This window comes from Danio aesculapii, chromosome 24, assembly GCF_903798145.1.
Source record: "Danio aesculapii chromosome 24, fDanAes4.1, whole genome shotgun sequence".
NCBI classification, from domain to species: Eukaryota; Metazoa; Chordata; class Actinopteri; order Cypriniformes; family Danionidae; genus Danio; species Danio aesculapii.
The window spans coordinates 3,742,342-3,763,532 of NC_079458.1; the positions used below are offsets into that span (position 1 = coordinate 3,742,342).

General features: G+C 35.7%; 1 protein-coding gene across 1 annotated transcript in view; it reads right to left on the reverse strand.

The window, feature by feature from the left end:
• Nucleotides 1-6,079: 6,079 nt before the first annotated feature.
• Nucleotides 6,080-21,191, reverse strand: part of eps8l1b (eps8 like 1b) — a 31,486-nt gene continuing 16,374 nt past the window's right edge. Inside the window, exons 11-18 of the mRNA XM_056451032.1 lie at nt 19,187-19,325; nt 17,697-17,755; nt 15,525-15,621; nt 13,293-13,418; nt 13,095-13,215; nt 10,663-10,825; nt 8,108-8,240; nt 6,080-6,370 (exon numbers count right to left, since the gene is read on the reverse strand). Coding sequence (XP_056307007.1) covers nt 6,284-6,370; nt 8,108-8,240; nt 10,663-10,825; nt 13,095-13,215; nt 13,293-13,418; nt 15,525-15,621; nt 17,697-17,755; nt 19,187-19,325 — 925 coding nt within the window. The 3' untranslated portion in view covers nt 6,080-6,283. The remainder of the gene's footprint in view (nt 6,371-8,107; nt 8,241-10,662; nt 10,826-13,094; nt 13,216-13,292; nt 13,419-15,524; nt 15,622-17,696; nt 17,756-19,186; nt 19,326-21,191) is intronic.

The following is a 21,191-nucleotide window of genomic DNA, read 5'->3' on the forward strand; positions in this document are numbered from 1 at the left end:
AAGCTTATGGCATCATATTAAAAAAAGACTTGAGGCTGTAATTGCTGCCAAAGGTGCATCAACAAATTATTGAGCAAAGACTGTTAATACTGATGTACATGTCATTTTTCAGCTCTTTTATTTTTAATAAACTTGCAACAATTACAAAACATCTTTTTTCACATTGTCATTATGGGGGATTGTGTGTAGAATGTTGAGGAAATAAATTAATTTAATCCATTATGGAATAAGGCTATAACATTAAAAAATGTGGAAAAAGTGAAGCGCTATGAATATTTTCGGGATGCACTGTATATAATTAATATACCGGTGGTTTCTTCATATATAATAATAATGCAAAAGTTGTACAGTCTGTGGTAACATTTTTATTATTTCAGACTAACTCTAACCCTAACAGAAAATCAAGCCTAATATAAATGTAACATTAAAACAATATATTGTTATTTATTTAGTAATTATGTTTTCACTTACATAGCTAAGCAAACGAGTAAAAGCTTTGTAAATTATTGTAATTGTGTTTGAGGTTAAATTAGATATGTATTTAAAATAATTTATTAAGCTATAACTAATAAAACATTTTAGGATTGATTTATAAAAATTCATTCATTCATTCATTTTTCTTTGGCTTAGTCCCTTTATTCATCATCGGTCACCACAGCGGAATGAACCGCCAACTAATCCAGCTTATGTTTTACACAACGAATGCCCTTCTAGTCGCAACCAAGTACTGGGAAACACCCATACACACTCATTCACGCACACACATACACTTCGGCCAATTTAGTTAATCAATTCCCCTAGAGCGCATGTGTTTGGACTGTGGGGGAACCGGAGCACCTGGAGGAAACCCACACCAACAAATTCATCCAACAAACTCCACACAGAAATGCTAACTGACCCAGCTGGGACTCGAACCAGCGACCTTCTTGCTGTGAGGGGATTGCGCTACCAACTGCGCCACCGTGACGCCCAAGCATAGTAATATAATTTAAAGATAATAATTGACAAATAAATGACCAAATACTGTACTAGTTTAGTTTTTAAAATCAGTTGGGTAAGTTTTACTACAATACACCACAGTTTACTGTAGTAAAAACTAGAGAACACAACTATAAATGACAGTTTATACAATAAAGAGAGTTCTGAGAGTCGTCTTTGGGTTTACATTCATGCTGGTGATTCTCCAGCAGTATTTAAACTCTCTGTAATGTTTTGGTGGTGAATGCTGAGGTGAAGACAGTGTATTTCCAGACAAACGTTCCCGATATTCCATCGGAATGTTTCTGATGTTCCAGTGGAATGTTTGTGATGTTCTGCTAGAATTAACATTTCTGGAGCGTGTCAGATGGCTGTCCAGAATCCTGTGTGTTAACCCGCTTTTATTTCCCCCCATTATTCAGAGCAAAACAGAAGGAGAATCCGAAAAAGAGGAGATGTTGTGACGGCATTTTCATCATCTTCTCTGTGACTGGTGTCGGAGCGAGCGGTCGGATCCAAAGAGGCTTTTGTGTCGTTATCACGGCTTGCTGAGTGATGCGCGCGCACACACACACACACATGGTGCGCTGCAGGTGCAGGATCCTGGAATGTGTTTGAAATGATGTTCACCTGCAGAGGCCGTGAGAACCTGAGGGACTCAACAGAAACACGAACTCCACCGAGATCAAAGGTCAGAGGTCATCTTCCTGCTCTCATGTGAAATATCCACACACACACACACACACACACACACACACACACTAGAGTATTTCTCATCAGCCAACACAAATCTTCAACAGGTGCGGTGAGCGTCTTCGTCAGGATATGGGTGGGGGGGGGGGGGGGGGGTTAGCTTGTGAAGAGAAATTTAATGCAAAGACCAGCACACTAACATGATGTAAATGCTGAATGTCATGCACTGAGCTGTGAATGTGTCTAGATGCACTTTTTAATAATGCGATATTTTTCATTCATTCATTCATCTTCCTTCGGCTAAAGGCCTGTTTCCACTGAGTGGTACGGGACAGTTTGGTCAGCTTTTATGGCCATTTCCAATGTCGAAAGGCGTACCGAACTGAATGGACCGTACCACTTTTTCGGCACCCTTTCGAAAGGGTACCAAAACATGAGAAAGGGTCCCAAAGGCGGAGCCACACGTGCAGCTGAACGCTATTGGTTTACAGAGATACGTCATTCGCTTACGCAACAAGCCAGAATAAAAACAAAAAACCCGCCATGTTTGAAATACACAGTGAGAGATTATAGCGGAATTATAAATACATATAATAATGAGCCATGGTCTACCCAGGGCTCAAACAAACCTTGTCGTCGTCTTGATAAACAGCCACAAATCCAAGAAGAAGAGCAGATTTACCCTGTGCCCCCTGTGCCCTTTTTTACGAGCCAGTCTGAAGCGCAATCGCTTACACTTTCTTGGTTACGCTTTCTTGGTTACACTTTCTTGCTTGCGCTCGCCGCGCGTCTATATCTGAAATAACAGACTTCTTGAGCTGATGATAATAACCTGCGCTTGAGAAAAAAACGCGAGAGTGACCCGCGAAAAAACAAAGGAGAAGCCGGAAAAAAAGGAGCACGTTATTTTTTCAGCAAACATGAACAAACTGCCATGTTTAACTATTATCTTCACCTTTTGGACTAATATGAACTCAGAATGATGGAATTACTCTCTAACAGAGGCTACATGTGATGCTGAAGATTACAGACACAGATTAGAGGTTTACACTGACTGTGGGCTATATTTTGTGTTGTTTTTGAACCTAAATAAGGACTAAATGTCTGCTATATGTAGTTCTTCTGTAGTTAGTAATTTATCGGAGACTGTAAGGGTCTGTATGTGTTCATATATGTTCATTTATTTATTTATTTTATATAATTACAGACGTTACAGTAGGCTGTTTCAGTTTCGCACTGTCATTGATCTGCAGTTATAATCAACTCATGTTCATATAAAAGTTAGTAATAAACATTCATACACAAGTATTTATGTGTATAAAGCGTCTGTTTTGTGAGAAGTGTTTCTCATATGATATGTAAGTGACCCGTACAGCTTTATTGTAGACATTTCCTCCAGCGAAAATGACGTCGACTGAAACTTTCTGTCATACACCACGCCCACCAAAAGGGTACCATTGGTAATGGAACCGCAAGCCTGATAAAGGTGAACCATACCAACCTGAACCGTACCGTACTGTACCAGTCAGTTGAAACGAGCCATTAGTCTCTATTTCAGAGGTCCCCACAGAGGAATGAACCACCAACTGATCTAGCTAGGGCTGCACGATTAATCAAAGATTAATCCAGCATCTCTACAATTCAGCCCGTTATATCTTCAGATTCAGAAGAGAAACATGAAGGCGTTCTCAAAAGTCTTTACATTGTTTTATATACGTTGCTCAGCAATTTGGACACTTCCAAATAGTGTTAAAAGAGTCACATAATGTATTTATACGGTATTCATTCATTCATTTTCTTTTCGGCTTAGTGCCTTTAATAATCAGGGGTCACCACAGGGGAATGAACCGCCAACTTATCCAGCATATGTTTACTCTACGGCCAATTTAGCTTATTCAATTCCCCTGTAGCGCATGTGTTTGGACTTGTCGAGGAAACCAGAGCACCCAGAGGAAACCCAAGCCAACATGGGGAGAACATGCAAACTCCACACAGAAATGCCAACTGGCTCAGCCGGGGCTCGCATCAGCAAACTTCGATTGTGCTACCCACTGCGCAATGTTGTGGAATGAGTCGATGAGAATGATGATTTACACACAATGTCGTTACACATTCATGCACACACGCACACACAGAAACACACAGCGCACGTGTTTAACATTGCACTGCTTTTGCATGGCAAATGTTACAGGATACACGTTAATATCCACAGGTGTATGGATATCCGTTATGTTTTTGTACAAAATAAACCTGATTTAACGTCCACAAACCAGGATTGAAGCGTCTTCTTTTATAATTGTTCTGACACGCGGCTGTGCTGATAAAGACGGTAAAATCGCTGTAATTCATCACAAACATGCACTGCTTTTAACACGTGTTAAACTTGTAAAACTCATTCTTGATGATGATTGATGATCACAGAGCGCTGAACAGATCTTTTAATCCCACATGTCCTGTCTTGTTGATATTACTATACACGTTACCATGGAGACATGTTAATATGCTGCTGTCAATCAATTTGGTGGGTGGGAAAGCCACACTTCTACGTCACGTTGCAGTCGGCCTCAAAATGGGAAGGATTTGGATCCTATTTTAACGTTTCGGAATTTAAAATAAGACACTTATTGTCTTTATATCACCCTAGTATGACTGTGGACACACTGTACCTACACACAGTTCTGTCCGAACAGCTTACAAAAGATGATTTTCATCAAGCAAAAAAAAATTGTGATTCTCATTTCCAGCATGTTTTACACAGCGGATGCCCTTCCAGCCACAACCCAGCACTGGGAAACACCCATACACACTCATTCTCACACACACACTCATACACTACGGCCAATTTAGTTCATCAATTCCCCTATAGCGCATGTGTTTGGACTGTGTGGGAAATCCACTTTAGTATTTTTTAATGTGGGATCCCAGTGCAACTAATTCAGTCTTGCTTGGTGAATTAAGGTCAGGAATCATTTCAGAAAGCAACAATAAAAAGGAAACTGGAAAATAATTATATTAAGAAATGTGGCGTGTGTGATAAGATGATTGACAGGGCGCGTAACTAAGCAACAGGACAGCCAATTAACAATGCAGTAGTTTATCCGAAAGCATGCATACACACTAGTAAGTATGTATTTTCTCCTGGCCAATCAGGATGAAGAGTGTTGAAACTTGAGCTGAATCGCCGGGTAAATGACATCAGCTCTGCTTGGAGTTTTCAGGCCTAAAGCATCAAGCTCGTGTTTGTACAGGCTCAGCGTGCGCGAAATCATAATATGGGTTTAATTGGCTGATGAATCTCGTACACAAACATGCGCAGCTGTGTTAATCAAACATTTAAACACACATTCCTCACCTCACACCTGACGAGACACCTGAACTCAGAGCTGAGCTGCAATTAACTGAGTACAGCTGCTCACACACACACACACACACACACACGGAGAGAGCGCATATAAAATCTTTATGTGTGTTCAATGTGGGAACTAGACAAGACTGTGAATATATCCTTATAAAATACCCTATAAAAACATTGTTTTAGTATCACTCATTTTCTTTTCAGCTTAGTCCCTTTATAAATCTGGGGTCACCACAGAGGAATGAACCACCAACTTATCCAGCATGTTTTTACGCAGCGGATGCCCTTCCAGCCGCAACCCATCACTGGGAAACATCCATAAAGACTCATTTACACACATACACTATGGACAATTTTAGCTTACCCAATTCACCTACTGTATACCACATGTCTTTGGACTTGTAGGGGAAACCCACGCTAACACGGGGAGAACATGCAAGCTCCACACAGAAATGCCTACCGGCCCAGCCGGGACTCAAACCAGCGACCTTCTGGCTGTGCATGAGGCGACAGTGCAATCCACTGAGCCACCATGCCACCACATTTCTAGTATATTAAATATAACATGCACAATTAAGGCTTTGTATGTGCATATATTAAACCTTAATTGTACATTTTAATGACCATCCTTCATCTGGAAAGATTTGGTTGAAACTAATCTACTGAATGTGAATTTGTATGGAGTTGAGTGAGTGATGGAGCAGTACTTGCATTGGCAGAGATTTAGGGTTAAAGTCCCAGAACAGCAAAACTAACACCAGAACCTGCACCCTTATGAACTGAGGCTATGAAACTTATATTAGTGGTATTTGCTTAATTAAGCTTAATTTGCACTGTTGCTTTTCTTGTCAAAGTGCATGACGAGAAATTGATGGATTTTTCGTACTCTTTTTGTTGTAATTTATTATTGAAAGTGGATATTAGTGGTTGTTAAACTCTGATGAAAACCCCAAAAGAGTTGCTTTATAGATGATCATGATGTTAGTAATCAGTAATGATGACGTTTGAGTGTGTTTTGCACAGGCTAGTATCTGGCGCCCTCTTGTGGAGAAAGAGAACTTTCACCGTTTCATGTTTGCGCATTACAATTTTAATTAGTAATATATTATTCCATTATGCATAATTGCAGATTTACAACTGTCATTTCATGCAATTAAACAACAACAAATTCATAAAGCAGACTACTGTAAAGTAAATGATCAAATAAACGGTGTGTATCTGAATATTAGTCTGTGTGTACATTCATTCAGCAGATCTTCATAAAGTTCCGCTCTCCATTTTCAGGTCCACCTTCATCTTCTGTTTCTCCATCACCGTCTCCAGCTCTGAGGCTCTGTGAGCGTCCTGACACAGACAAACACACAGGTAATTAGTGTGTGTGTGTGTGTATTGTGAACATTTTATTGCCTTAACAGGGCATTTGTATTTTTGGATGATCTATCGCTTTTACTAAAGATTAACTGTGTGTCAGGGTTGCCAAGTATGCACGGAATAGAGCATATTGCATCATTTCTATGTATATGATGTCATTGAAATATTTTACTCTACATGATGTACAGTATATTCTACTACTAATTAAAAGAACTGTGCTGGGATGATGAAACACAAACACACTTTTGTGTGAGGCTGTTTTTGTTTCCATGGTAAAAGATTGGCAGGACTCTATATTATATATTATATTATTTACAATTCAAATCATATCTGGAATGCTTTTTTGTGCCTTAAGGCACAATAACTACTAATACTTGCAGTTTCTTTTAAAGAAGAAACCTTGTGTAATGCATACAAAGATATAAAATATGTATTTTATCAACAGGCGGTGGCATATTTTGAGTTTTGATATTATTTGGCCATTGGGATAGTTTTGAGATAGTTTTGACTGGCTGTTGCGCTATTTTTGTTGTGAAAACCTGGCAACCCTGGGGCCTGTACCAATTAAGTTTCCAATTAAGTAAACAATTCTGAGATTGTTGCTAGAAGGGATACAGCTATGGCTGGAAGTTAATGAGAATTATTTATATTATATATTAAATCTATTTTATTTACATCTACTCCTATCTTAACCCTAAACCCAACCCTCACAATAATGTAAAAACAGTCATTATACATAGTATTATTCATATTATTTGAAAAACTATGCATTAATTGTATTATATTAACATATACTCCTACCTCAACCCTAAATCAAACCATCACAGTAATGTAAAAACAGTCATTATAACTAGAATTGTTTATTAATTTATTAATTATTAAATGACTCATTCATTAATTTTCCTTCGGTTTAGTCCCTTTACTCATCAGGGTTCACCACAGCAGAATGAACCGCCAACTTATCCAGAATATGTTTTACACAGCGGATGCCCTTCCAGCCGCAACCCAGTACTGGGAAACACCCATACACACTCATACAAACCAGAGCACCTGGAGGAAACCCACACCAACGCAGTGAGAACATGCAAACTCCACACAGTAATGCCAACTGGCCCAGCCGAGACTCAAACCAGCGACCTTCTTGCTGTGAGGCGACAGTGCTAACCACTGAGCCACCGTGTCGCCTTAAATTACTCATTAAATTGTAATTTATTAATATCTACCCCAACCCTAAGCCTACCCCTCACAGTAATATAAAAATCTTAATTGTTGTTGTACAGTGTCATAAACATTATGCTATATTGATGTGAGTATCTGCAGCCATATCCCTTCTAGACTTTACCCAATTCTAGCTTTAGGTAACATGAAGGCAGCTCATTTTAATCGCTCTTTGTTGCCATGAGCTATTTTATGAGCTACTTAAACCCAGAATTGGTGCCAACTAAGCCAAAATTTAACTGGCTAGCCAGATAATACCAAGTGGTACTCACTGCAGAGCTACTTGGGCAGAGCTGAGCTCCAGCAAGGGGGAGCTTGAGCTCCAGCTCCTTCCTTGCACTTGTTCTACAAGTGAGTTCACTGGGGGTTGGGGTTAGGGGTGGGTGTACACATTAAAACAGCTTATAGAAGGTGGAGTTGGAGCTCAAGTGGCTCTGCAGCGAGAAGTGTCTCGATAATCCGGCTTCATCATGGTGTGTGTTGGTGTTGTACCTCTATCTGCGCTCTCTGTACAGTCAGCTGACTGTAGACTCTGGCGCCCTCTTCAGGAATCACAGCACGCAGCTCTTCTTTATTCAGAGAGAAAAGCTGAGCTCCATTCAGAACACGCAGACACTGGACAGTCCTGCACGCACACACAACACAACTATTATTTTAGTCTATACACTGTTATATCATACCCAAAACAAGCTGATATCATCATGCATATATGTGGGATCACACATATAGTCTAATGTTGCTCGGGTATATCTTGGTCATTTCTATTATTAGCATGTATTTATTGTGCTAAATATTTAGAATATTATGTAAAGATCACGTTCCCCTAGGATATTTTGTAAATGTCCTGCTATATATAAATATGAACTCAATTTATTATCTAAGAAATTGCTAAGCACTTTATTTAGACGAATTTAAAGGCAATTTTCACAATATTTGGATTTTTCTGAATGCTCAGATTCTGTATTTCTCCATATATCTTTGTATATATTATATATGAGGTGAAGTTGGTTTTATATTCACATTAGTTCATTTTTAAACAATGACAACATGTGACGCGCTCTATATATTGTTTACTATTCTACTCTGAATATTCGGTCTGAAATAGCATGTGTGTATGGTTTAGTAATAAGTCTAATTCCTGCACGCCGCCGGCCTACCACTAAGCATACAGTAGTCACTTTAGGACAAAGCGTGTGAGAGAGTGAGACCAGCGATCCTTGCATGCATAAAACATTGCACAATATGACAAGTGCACTGAAAACGTGCTACATATAATACAGTTTTTCATTGGGAATTGAAGTATTATAAAGTACTATAAACTTTTCTAACTGGCGAATGACATGATCTAGAGAGTTATCTACTGTCATCTTTATGGTCCGCATTCATGATTTCAGGAGGTGTGGCTTTGGACAGCAGGGGAGGGACTGTGTTTCAAAGATATTATGCTAACGAATAGCATTTTGGCAGATCACCTACTGCACCTTTAAATAATAATAGTAATAATTATTTTGTGACACCCACATCTGGCATTAAAAACGCAAGTTTTTCGGTTTTAAATGCAAAAAGCTACATGCTAATATTGAGCTAGCTTTAAATTGTAACATGGATATATAAAAGATTTTCAATAAAGAAATCCATACAGCAAAATCAACCAATAAACAAACCTTTTTTTTCCATTTGGAAAATTACATAGCAAATAACTATAGTTCTTATAATAGATATATAAATGAATATAAAGGACAATCTACCAGAAACGTACATTTTCACTAATAAAAAATGTGACAGGGCCTGACTTAAGCTTCATTCATTCATTCATTCATTCATTTTCTTTTCGGCTTAGTCCCTTTATTAATCCGGGGTCGCCACAGCAGAATGAACCGCCACGTTTTACGCAGCGGATGCCCTTCCAGCTGCAACCCATCTCTGGGAAACATCCATACACACTCAATTACACTCATACACTATGGATACAATTTAGCCTTCCCAATTCACCTGTACCGCATGTCTTTGGACTTTGGGGGAAACCGGAGCACCCGGAGGAAACCCACGCAAACGCAGGGAGAACATGCAAACTCCACACAGAAACGCCAAATGGCCCAGCCGAGGCTCGAACCAGCGACTTTCTTGTGACTTTTCTTTCCATAAAATCATACAATTCAATGATAGAACGCACCCGTGACCACTGTCAGCTTCTTCTCCAAATGATGTGACTTTCGAGTCATGGCCTTAAACGTGTAATGCACGCATTGTATGCTATATTTAATGCAAACGTGAGGACTGACAGAAACAATTGTAAATTTATTTGTATTATATATTGGTAGTATTTATTTGTAGAATTTAATAATAATTTCATGTGTTTAATCAATTGGTGTGAACGATAACAACTTAAACTTGCTATTTATGAAGATTTATTTTTCTAAATAACGCTTGTTAGCATAACAGAAGTATTAAAGCTGTAGGTTCAGTCGGGCTGAGGACAAGGACAATGACAGGGTTTGAACAGTGTAAAGTGTTTTTAATAAACAAAAGAAATCTGAGAACCAAATAATTGGCATAATTCTTTACAGAACAACTCACAGAAAGTTTTGAAATCTTTGGATTGAATTACTTTTACTTCACTGGATTTATGTTTTTATTTCAGGGACAGATTATGTACGTTTCTGGTAGAATGTCCCATAATAATAAGATCCATTTTTAAAATAGCCTAAAAGCAAATCCAATGCTTTACTTGATTTTTGGTACTTGTTTTTGTTTTCAGTACTTTTATTGAAACCTCTTCTTGGTCGCAAATCTTTTTAAATACATTAAAGGGAAGTGCATATCTTAGCCTTACCCTGGAGTTTGTTCACCTTCCACCTATGACTAAGAAGATAGATTTCTTACAACACTGCATTGGTGAAATAGCTGCTGTGGTTAATATAAACTCATGCTAATGTGATTTGGCTCACATTTGTTTCCGTCATCTGTGATGTGAGGAGGTGTTACAAGTGGATTATTATTATTATTATGAATAGCTGACTGATTGCTGTGCTAAAGTGTTTGCTCACGGTTCACTGAAGCCTTTCTTGCGCAGCCAGTTCTCCACTTCTGCTGGCGGTGAGTTATAGTCCAGCGGGGCGGACGTGTCCGTTGAACGATGGATGACCAGTCGAGGAGAAAGATTCTTGCCAGAGGTCAAACGCTGCAGCAGTTCATCATTCACCTGCATCACTGACACAGAACAAGTCAGTCAATATGAGCATGAGGAGAATCTACAGTTAGCATTATGTACTGTTATAGCATAGTTTAGTTGTATTAAAATTAAGCTATAACATGCTGGCAACATGATAAAACAGAGCAACAACATGCTAACAATATTCTAAAACCAGGATACCAGCATATTAAAACATTGTAGCAATAAGCTAAAATATACTAGCAACATATATATACATACATTTATACAACAGTTCTGTCTGGTTCTTGAATCTGATTGGCTGATAGCCGTGCAATATTCCTCAAATAACAGCACTCCTACAGCCTCTTCACCCTTGTGTATTACTCCACCCACATAAAGCAACAACCAGACGACACTCGCTCTACAGTTTGATAAATATTGCAGCTGTTGGACAACATAATGTATATTTGAGAGTTTTTAGGCAAGAATGTAGTTGTTTAGATTGCAACTATGTGGTTTAATTATAAGGATAGTGTCTATTTTAAATAGTTATAATTTCAGAGAGACAGCGCATCGGCGGCCATTAGCCTGACATTGAGCAGGCCATAGAGAGTTGACGTTGTCAATCCACAAGATGGCAACAGAGACAGCATAATATGCCCTCCCTAAGAGAAAAACAGTGTAATTTTAAACTACAGCTGATCAAATCATTATTAAACTGGTGAGTCGATCTCTCTCTTTTGTATGTTGCAGTGCTGTATTTATACCATAGTAATTGTAGTGTATTGAGTGTGAGATGGGACTCAGATAATAGTAATACAGTATATGTATTTTGTGTTGTCCACTCTTTCTATAGACCTTTTTGAGGGATGTAAACAAAAACAATGGTCCCGATGTATTTCCTGTTTTACATTTTTAATTTCTATAGCTTCTGAGAATCCATTAAGCCCCACATATTGATAAATAATGCGATGATAGCTGTTTTAACATTAAATTGTGATTGAATTGCCTCTTGTTACAGTTGTAAAATAGTTTGATAACAAGCAGGAAATGTTCATGGGCCAATGATATGACCACATTGAAATGGTCTATAACCCTAAGTTACTTGTTGGTTGGCCATCTGTTTGTTTCTCATGCGTCTCCTTTTTTCGTTACTGCAGACTAGTTCAGTAAACGGAAAGAAAAAAGAAATGGCCGCATGTGTTTACCTTTTTTTTTATCGCAAACGCAACAGTAATCTGGTAGTGATTGCGCTGCTTTGGCTTTTTCAGGGTTAATTGTTGTAATCTCCCGACATTTAGACATTTTACTAGAGAATCATTCAAATACTAGTTCTAAAGTGACGTTTGGGAAGTAGCAACCGTTTCTGCTTTTCTGACGTCAGCTGCAGATGTAAATGAACAGCGGAAGAAAGTAGTTCCTTATACAAGAGGGTTTTTAGATTCTTGTGTTTGATTTTCTTTTATTTACATGATTATGCTGTCGAACTGCTGTAAAAACGCAATATCACACTCGTAACAGTGGGATATGGCTGTATATTGGCACGGGTGGGACATTAAGGCAACGCACAACTCCCACCAGTACCGATATACAGCACTTATACTATATACTGTATATATATATATATATGTATATAAATAACCTTCCCAGGGGTATGAATATATATGCAAGCAGGAATTTTTGCAATGCTTTTACATATATGACATATATTTGATCTAAATATGAACGTGTATGTATTTAATTTGCATATATTGCCATATACAGTGCTCAGCATAATTAATTACACCCCATTTTGAAAGAATAGTTTATCCATTTCTCAGTCAATTTAGGCAAGGTATTTTGGTGCATTTAAACAAAACAGATTTATTAAATAGAAATATTTATTAAAATAATATTTTAGTCTCCAAACATATTTAGAAATAGAAAGAAAATCCAAATTTCTTTCCTCCTCTTGATTTTTCCTTTTTTTTTTATTTGTATTTAATATTTTTCTCTGCATATACATTTGGGTGAACTAGTTTTTGGACCATTATCGTAAGTTATTTTGTTAGATGAGCTCCAGATTTGGCTTCAGTTCTGGCTAATCTCATGTTTAAATGCCAGATATAATATTGTATAGCTTCCTATTAAAAATATGAATTTAAAAGAGATTAGTGAGGGGTGTACTTATATATGCTGAGCACTGTATATTGCCAAATTTATATTTGTGTTTTGTCATTCAGTGTCCTCATTCATTTGATTTGATTTGATTTGATTTGATTTGATTTGATTTGTTCAGACAACAGTGAGATCTGATCTGGTCAGCTGTTTCGTGTGTGTTGATACCTTTATCCGTGTCCTCAGGGCCTGATGGGATGATCATGCTGCGAGGCCGAGCAGCGCCGGGTTCAGAGCTCACAGCAGACGGACCGGGCAGAGTGTTGTACATCGGCGGAGCAGCGGGAGGCTGAAACACAGATCACAGATATCATGATGGAGAAGAGGAAAAGAAGCTGCTCTGAAGAGACTGATGTGAGTTTGTACCTTTGGAGTTTTGTTTTGCACAGGGTTGTCGATGTGTGTGATCGGCTCCAGGATATTAAACGGCACGAATCCCACTTCATCAAACTTGTTACGACACTTCCACCAGCGCTTAGATGACTCGATCGCCTGAACGACAGAGAAAAATAAACAGTGTTTGTGTTATTAAAACACTTAGATGTGTTAAATGTGATATTCCAGCATAAAATTGCTGAGAGACAGAATAATAGTTTGGGGCCAAAATATACTGTATATTTATATACTTTACATTAATAGTTATAGGTATCTATAAATATATATATATATATATATATATATATATATATATATATATATATATATATATATATATATATATATTCAGTTGAAGTCAGAATTATTAGCCCCCCTGAATTAATCGCACCCTCTGTTTATTTTTTCCCCAATTTCTGTTTAACGGAGAGAAGATTCTTTCAACTCATTTATAATTATAATTGTTTTAATAGCTCATTTCTAATAACTGATTTATTTTATCTTTGCCATGATGACAGTAAATAATATTTGACTAGATATTTTTCAAGACAGTTCCATACAGCTTAAAGTGACATTTAAAGGCTTAACTAGGTTAATTATGTTAACTAGGCAGGTTAGGGTAATTAGGGAAGTCATTGTATAACGATGGTTTGTTCTATCGGAAAAAAAAATTGCTTAAAGGGACTAATAATTTTGACCTTAAAATGGTTCATAAAAAATTGAAAACTACTTTTATTCTAGCCGAAATAAAACATATAAGACTTTCTCCTGAAGAAAAAATATTATATATATACTGATCCTTCAGAAATCATTCTTATGCACGTTTTTCAGTATTCTTTGATGAATAGAACTTGAAATTAACAGCATTTATTTGAAATTTACTGTCAGTCATAAACAATTTAATGCATCCTTAATTTACTGATCCATAACTATTGAACATTAGTGTATAATATGTAACAGAAACCTATAAATAAATAAATATAAATCCTGTCCAATTAAAAAAAAAGAATTTTCTACTATATAGACGTGCACATTTACTTATATTTTTGTATGTTATTATTTTCCTATACAAGTCAAATATGCCTATATAATGGCTGTATTATATAGGTCAAATATAGATTAAATATGTTTTATACAGTGCAATCCAAATATGTCTATATAATTGGTTATTATGTAGATAAAATAGGTAAATAGGTCCTATACAAATCAAATTTGCCTATATAATGGCTTTATCGTAGAGCTTAAATGAGTCTTATACAAGGCAAATTTGCCTTTAAAATGCCTTCATTATATAGGTCAAGTATAGGTTAAATAGGTTTTATATATACCAAATTTGTCTGTACAATGGCTTTATTATATTGGTTTAATGTCTTATACAAGCCAAATGTGTCTATACAATGGCTCTATTATATAGGTTTAATAGGTCTCATTCAAGACAAATTTGCCTATATAGTGGTTTTATTATATAGGTCAAATATAGTTTAAATGGGTCTTATACAAGCCAAAGTTTCCTATATAATAGCTTTATTATATTACATAAGTCAAATATAGGTTAAAATATTTTTGTAATGACTAAAGTAAATTACATACATCAAATATATTTTAAAATGTCATATAGAAGCCAACTTTGCCAATGCAATGGCTTTATTATATAGGTTTAAAAAGTCTAATTCAAGCCAAATTTGTCTATACAATTGCTCTATTATATAGGTTCAATTGGTCTTATCCAAGCCAAATTTTCCTAAATAAAGGCTTTATTACATAGGTCAAATATAGGTTAAAATATCTTATACAAGCCAAATGTTTCTTTATAATGACTAAGGTAAATTATATATGTCAAATATATTTTAAAATGTCTTATACAAGCCAAACATAACAGTGGCTTTATTATATAGGTTTAATAGGTCTTATACAAGCCAAATTTCTCTATACAATTGCTCTATTATATAGGTTTAATAGGTCTTATACAAGGCAAATTTACTTATATAATGGTTTTATTATATAGATTAAATTTAGGTTAAAACAGGGTATACAAGCCACTTAGCCTATATAATGGCGGGCACATTTAATTATATTTTTGTATGTTATTATTTTATTGTACTTTTTTTGCATAGAGATTAGATTATTATGTAGTCATTACAATTATCTTTATATAACAATAATAGACATCTGTGATAGCTCTGCTTATGTGTATGTTTGTGTATGTGTGTGTGTGTATGTAACCTCTAGTGTCTCTCCTTGAAGTACAGACAGCTCACTGTTGTTTCTTGCAACAAAATCATAACTGCAGCGAAATATGCGCCCATTCACATCGCCATCACTGAGAAACAGAGACAGATCAAACAAAATATTCAAATTAATAACTGCAATTAACACAGGACAGAAACTCTGAGTCATTTAAAGAGATAGTTCACCCAAAAAAAATTATTTATTCACTATTTACTTCCCTTAAAGTTGTTCCAAACCTTTATGAGTTTCTTTCTTCTGTTGAACACTAATGAAGGTATTTTGAAGAAAACTGACTTCTAAAGTAGGAAAAACAAATACTATGGAAGTCAATAGTTACAGGTTTCCAGCATTTTAAAAAATATCTTCTTTAGTGTTCAACAGAGGAAAGAAACTCAAATATGTTTAGAACAAGTGAAGTACAAGTGTGTAAATTAAACATTTATTTTTGGGGTAAAATATGCCTTTAAGAATAAATCTTGGTTTATTTAAATACTACAAAAGAGGGCAATTATACCTATAAGCACCCGATCATCAAATATAGGTTAATAGGTCTTGTAAAAGCCAAATTTCCCTATTTAATGTCTTTATTATTTAGGTAAAATATAGGTTAAACATGTCTTATACAGTACAAGCCAAATTTGTCTATATAATTGGTTATTATATAGATCAAATAGTTAAATAGGTCCTATAAAAGTCAAATTTGCCTATATAATGGCTTTATTATATAGGTCAAATATAGATTAAATATGTTGTATACAGTACAAGCCAATTTTGGCTATAAAATTGGTTATTATATAGATAAAATAGTTAAATATGTCCTATACAAGTCAAATTTGCTTTTAAAATGCCTTCATTATATAGGTCAAGTATAGGTTAAATAGTTCTTATACAAGCCAAATTTGTCTATACAATGGTTTTATTTTATAGGTCAGAATATAAGTTAAAAAAATCTTATACAAGCTAAATTTTTCTTTTTAATGGCTAAGGTAAATCATATATGTCAAACATATATATATTTAAAACGTCTTATACAAGCCAAACTTTATCTATAGAATGGCTTATTTTTATAGTTTTAATACAAGATCAATTTGTCTATATGTGTATATAGTTTAAATGTGTCTTATACAAGCCAAATTTTCCTATATCATAGCTTTATTATACTTATAGGTCAAATATAGGTTAAAATATCTTATACAAGTCACATTTTTCTTTATAAAGTAAATTATATACATCAAATATATTTTAAAATGTCTTATGCAAGCCAACTTTGCCTATACAATGACTTTATTATATAGGTTTAATAGGTCTTATACAAACCAAATTTGTCTATACAAAGGCTCTATTATATAGGTTTAATAGGTCTTGTTCAAGCCAACTTTGTCTATATAATAGCTTTTACTATATAGGTCAAATATAGTATTATACAAGCCAAGTTTTTCTTTATAATGGCTAAAGTAAATTATATAAATCAAATATATTTTAAAATGTCTTATACAAACCAACTTTGCCTTTACAATAGCTTTATTATATAGGTTTAATAGTTCTTATATGAGCCAAATTTGTCTATACAATGGCTCTATTATATAGCTTTAATAGGTCTTATACAAGGCAAATTTGCCTATATAATGGCTTTATTATATAGGACAAATATAGTTTAATGGGTCTTATACGAGACAAATTTGCCTATATAATGGATTTATTATATAGGTTAAAATAGTGTATACAAGCCACTTAGCCTATATAATGGCTCTATTACAGTCTATAGGTCAAATATAGGTTAAATATATATTATACAAGCCAAATTCCCCTATAAAATGGCCTCATTATATAAGTCAAATTTAGTTTGATGACAAAATGTTCATATTTGTGTGAACTATCCCTTTAAGAGCAGCACAGATAAAGACAATAGACAATGAGAGAGTGATTTCAACAGTGAAACCTGTAGCAGACACTCATTTACACTGCTGGACCGGTTAGTGAGAGTCAACACACTGAATCAACTTCTCAGATAATTGTTATTCATGTGAACAGACTCTCTACAGTCATAAATACTGAGGAATGTGCCTTTATCAACAGAAGTTTCTGAAACATGAGATGTATTTAGGAAGGCATTGAGACGCATCAGTAGCTCATGTTTGTAATGTTATTTCTGTTATTCAGACTTACGGTTGATCTGATGTCTGAACAGGAGCAGCGTGGCGTTCAGAAGCAGGAGCCGGTGTCAGCTGAGAGTAACAGAGAAAACAGCAACTCAATATAAACAAATATATCTCAAATGCTAATCTTACAGGGAAATGGAGTTTGTGTGTTTGTGTTTCTGTGAGCTTGTGTTGAATTAATGCAGTTTTTACATTATATTTCACAACTGTCTGTTTGGTTAGTATTAAATTACATTTACATTTGTTTAGTTAGCAGACACTTTTATTCAAGACAACCAAGAGGTTCCATGATATTAAAATAAAGTTTTTTGGATGTCAGTATCAGTGTTGTTAGTTTTTAGGATATCTATATGCTAGTACACACCAAAACGGTGGCAAAATTTGCGTTTAGTGGATAAAAAACTGATATAAACATATAAAGCTTGTATTTTGTCACTTTCGCCCAAATGGACCAAGGGGTTTATTGACCTCAACTCATACTACAGTTTCTCATCACATCATAACCAATCAAATGCTCTCTAGTATCTGACATGCCCCACCCCCTTTAGACACTTCTCATTTGCTTTTCATTTGATGCTTGAGCTCTCACTGGCAAAGCACAAACAAAACACTATTGGCTTTTTTAAAGGGGAGGAGTTACTCTATGTCCCGCCTTCTTGTTGTGTTTTGGTTGAGATTACATCAAACATCGCATAAAAATGCACATTTCAAAGCACTTCACAGGACCTTTAAAAGGGAGTATAATAGAAGCACTTCAAATTATCACATAAATATACACTAATATAAATATAGATTAATTTAATACGGCTTATATGTTTAAAAAATGGTTAATGGTTTCAGGTTAATTAAGATTGTTATATAGTTAAATAGCTAAATATTGACGTGATAGCATCACGCAGTTGCTGCAGATTTGTCAGCTGCACAAACATGATGCGAACCTCCCGTTTCACCACGTCCCAAAGGTGCTCTATTGGATTTAGATCTGGTGACTGTGGAGGCCATTTGAGTACAGTGAACTCATTGTCATGTTCAAGAAACCAGTCTGAGATGATTCGCCCTTTATGACATGGCGCGTTATCCTGCTAGAAGTAGCCATCATAAAGAGATGGACATGGTCAGCAACAATACTCAGGTAGGCTGTGGCGTTGACACGATGCTCAACTGGTACTAATGTGCCCAAGGTTTGCCAAGAAAATATCCCCTACACCATCACCACCAGCCTGAACTGTTGACACAAGGCAGGATGGATCCATGCTTTCATATTGTTGACACCAATTTCTAACCCGACCAACTGAATGTGGCAGCAGAAATCGAGACTCATCAGACAAGGCAACGTTTCTCCAATCTTCTATTGTCCAGTTTTGGTGAGCCTGTGTGAATTGTAGCCTCAGTTTCCTGTTTTAGCTGACAGGAGTGGCATATTGCGTTAACGAGCAGTTGGACAGGTGTACCTAATAAAGTGGCCAGTGAGTGTATATAGTTGCAGTAAAACTGTACCTCTACTTTAGCGATCTCTGCGTCGTGTTTGTGTTCTGACTCTATAGGATCGATCCAGCCTGTGGCGTCTGAACCCTGAGGCTTCCAGCCGTCCTGAAACTGCAGTGTATATGGTGCCACCGGGCTCCGCAGGGCAGACCTACATAACCATATAAGACATCAGCATGTGCTCATAGTAGAGGTGTAGCGTAAATTCACACTTCAGTAAGAATCATGGTTTTAATGTCACAGGAAATTAAAAACTTGCTTGTCATTTTTAATTATTCAGTCTCTCCAGGACTTTGAGAATACAATGATGTTTAACATTTAAAAAACTGTACAGCAAAACACATTAATTAAAGCAAAACACAAGAACTGAAGCAAATAATGCCATGGGGTTTGAGAAAAGCTTCAAAATCCTAGAGGGACTGATTATTTCTGACATTAGTGAACATCAGCTGTTCATTATACAAAATGCAAGCTGTTTAAAATAATTAAATAGAACAGAATAAAATAACTTCTCCAATAAGTAAACTATATATAATGAGTCAGTCAGTCTTTCATTCATTCATTCTTTTGTTCGTTTATTTAGTCAGTAAGTGATTCATTCAGTCATTCATTCACTCAGTCATTCTTTCAGCCAGTCATTTATTCATGTTTATTCAGTCAGTAAGTCATTCATTCAATCAGTCATTCATTTGTGCACTTAATCAGTCATTCATTCAGGCATTATTCATTCACTCAGTCATTTAGCCAGTAATTCATTTAGCCAGTCATTCATTCATTCACTCACTCACTCAGTCATTCATTCAGTCATATGTTTATTCATTCAGTAAGTCATTCATTCAGTCAATAATTAATTTATTGGTCAGTCAATCGGTCAGTCATTCATTCATTGAACCAGTTATTCAGTCATCCATTCATTCAGTCAATAAGTCAGTCATTCAGTCAGTCATTCATTCACTGTCATTCATTCATTCATTTACTCAGTCATTCCGTCAGTCATTCATTCCATCATTATTCATTCACTCAGTCATTCAGCCAGTCATTCAGGCAGTCATTCATTCATTCACTCACTCACTCACTCAGTCAATCATTCAGTCAGTTATTCAATCATTCAGTCAGTCATATATTCATACAGGCATTCATTCAGTTAGTCATATATTCATTCAGTCAGTCATTCAGTCATATATTCAATCATTCATTCATTTATTCAGTCAGTCAGTCATTCATTCATTGAACCAGTTATTCAGTCATCCATTCATTCAGTCAATGAGTCATTCATTCAGACAGTCAGTCATTCATTCACTGTCATTCATTCATTCATTTACTCAGTCATTCAGTCAGTCATTCATTCCATCATTATTTATTCACTCAGTCATTCAGCCAGTCATTCATTCATTCATTCATTCACTCACTCACTCAGTCAATCATTCAGTCAGCCATTCAGTCATATATTCATACAGGTATTCATTCATTCAGTTAGTCATATATTCATTCAGTCAGTCATTCAGTCATATATTCAATCATTCATTCATTTATTCAGTCAGTCATTCACTCATTCATTGAACCAGTTTTTCAGTCATCCATTCATTCAATCAATGAGTCAGTCATTCAGACAGTCAGTCATTCATTCACTGTCATTCATTCATTCACTCAGTCATTCAGCCAGTCAGTCATTCATTCATATATTCATACAGGCATTCATTCATTCAGTCAGTCAGATATTCATTCAGTCAGTCATTCAGTCATATATTCAATAATTCATACATTTATTCAGTCAGTTAGTCATTCAGTCAATCATATATTCATTCAATCAGTCATTCAGTCATATATTTAATCATTCATTCATTTATTCAGACAGTCAGTCATTCAGACTGTAATTTCTCCACTCAGTCATTCATTCAGTTGGTCATTCATTCAGTCAGTCATTTATTCATTCATTCACTTACTCAGTTATTCATTCAGTCATTATTCATTCACTTAGTCATTCATTTAGCTAGTCAGTCACTTTGTTAGTCAATCA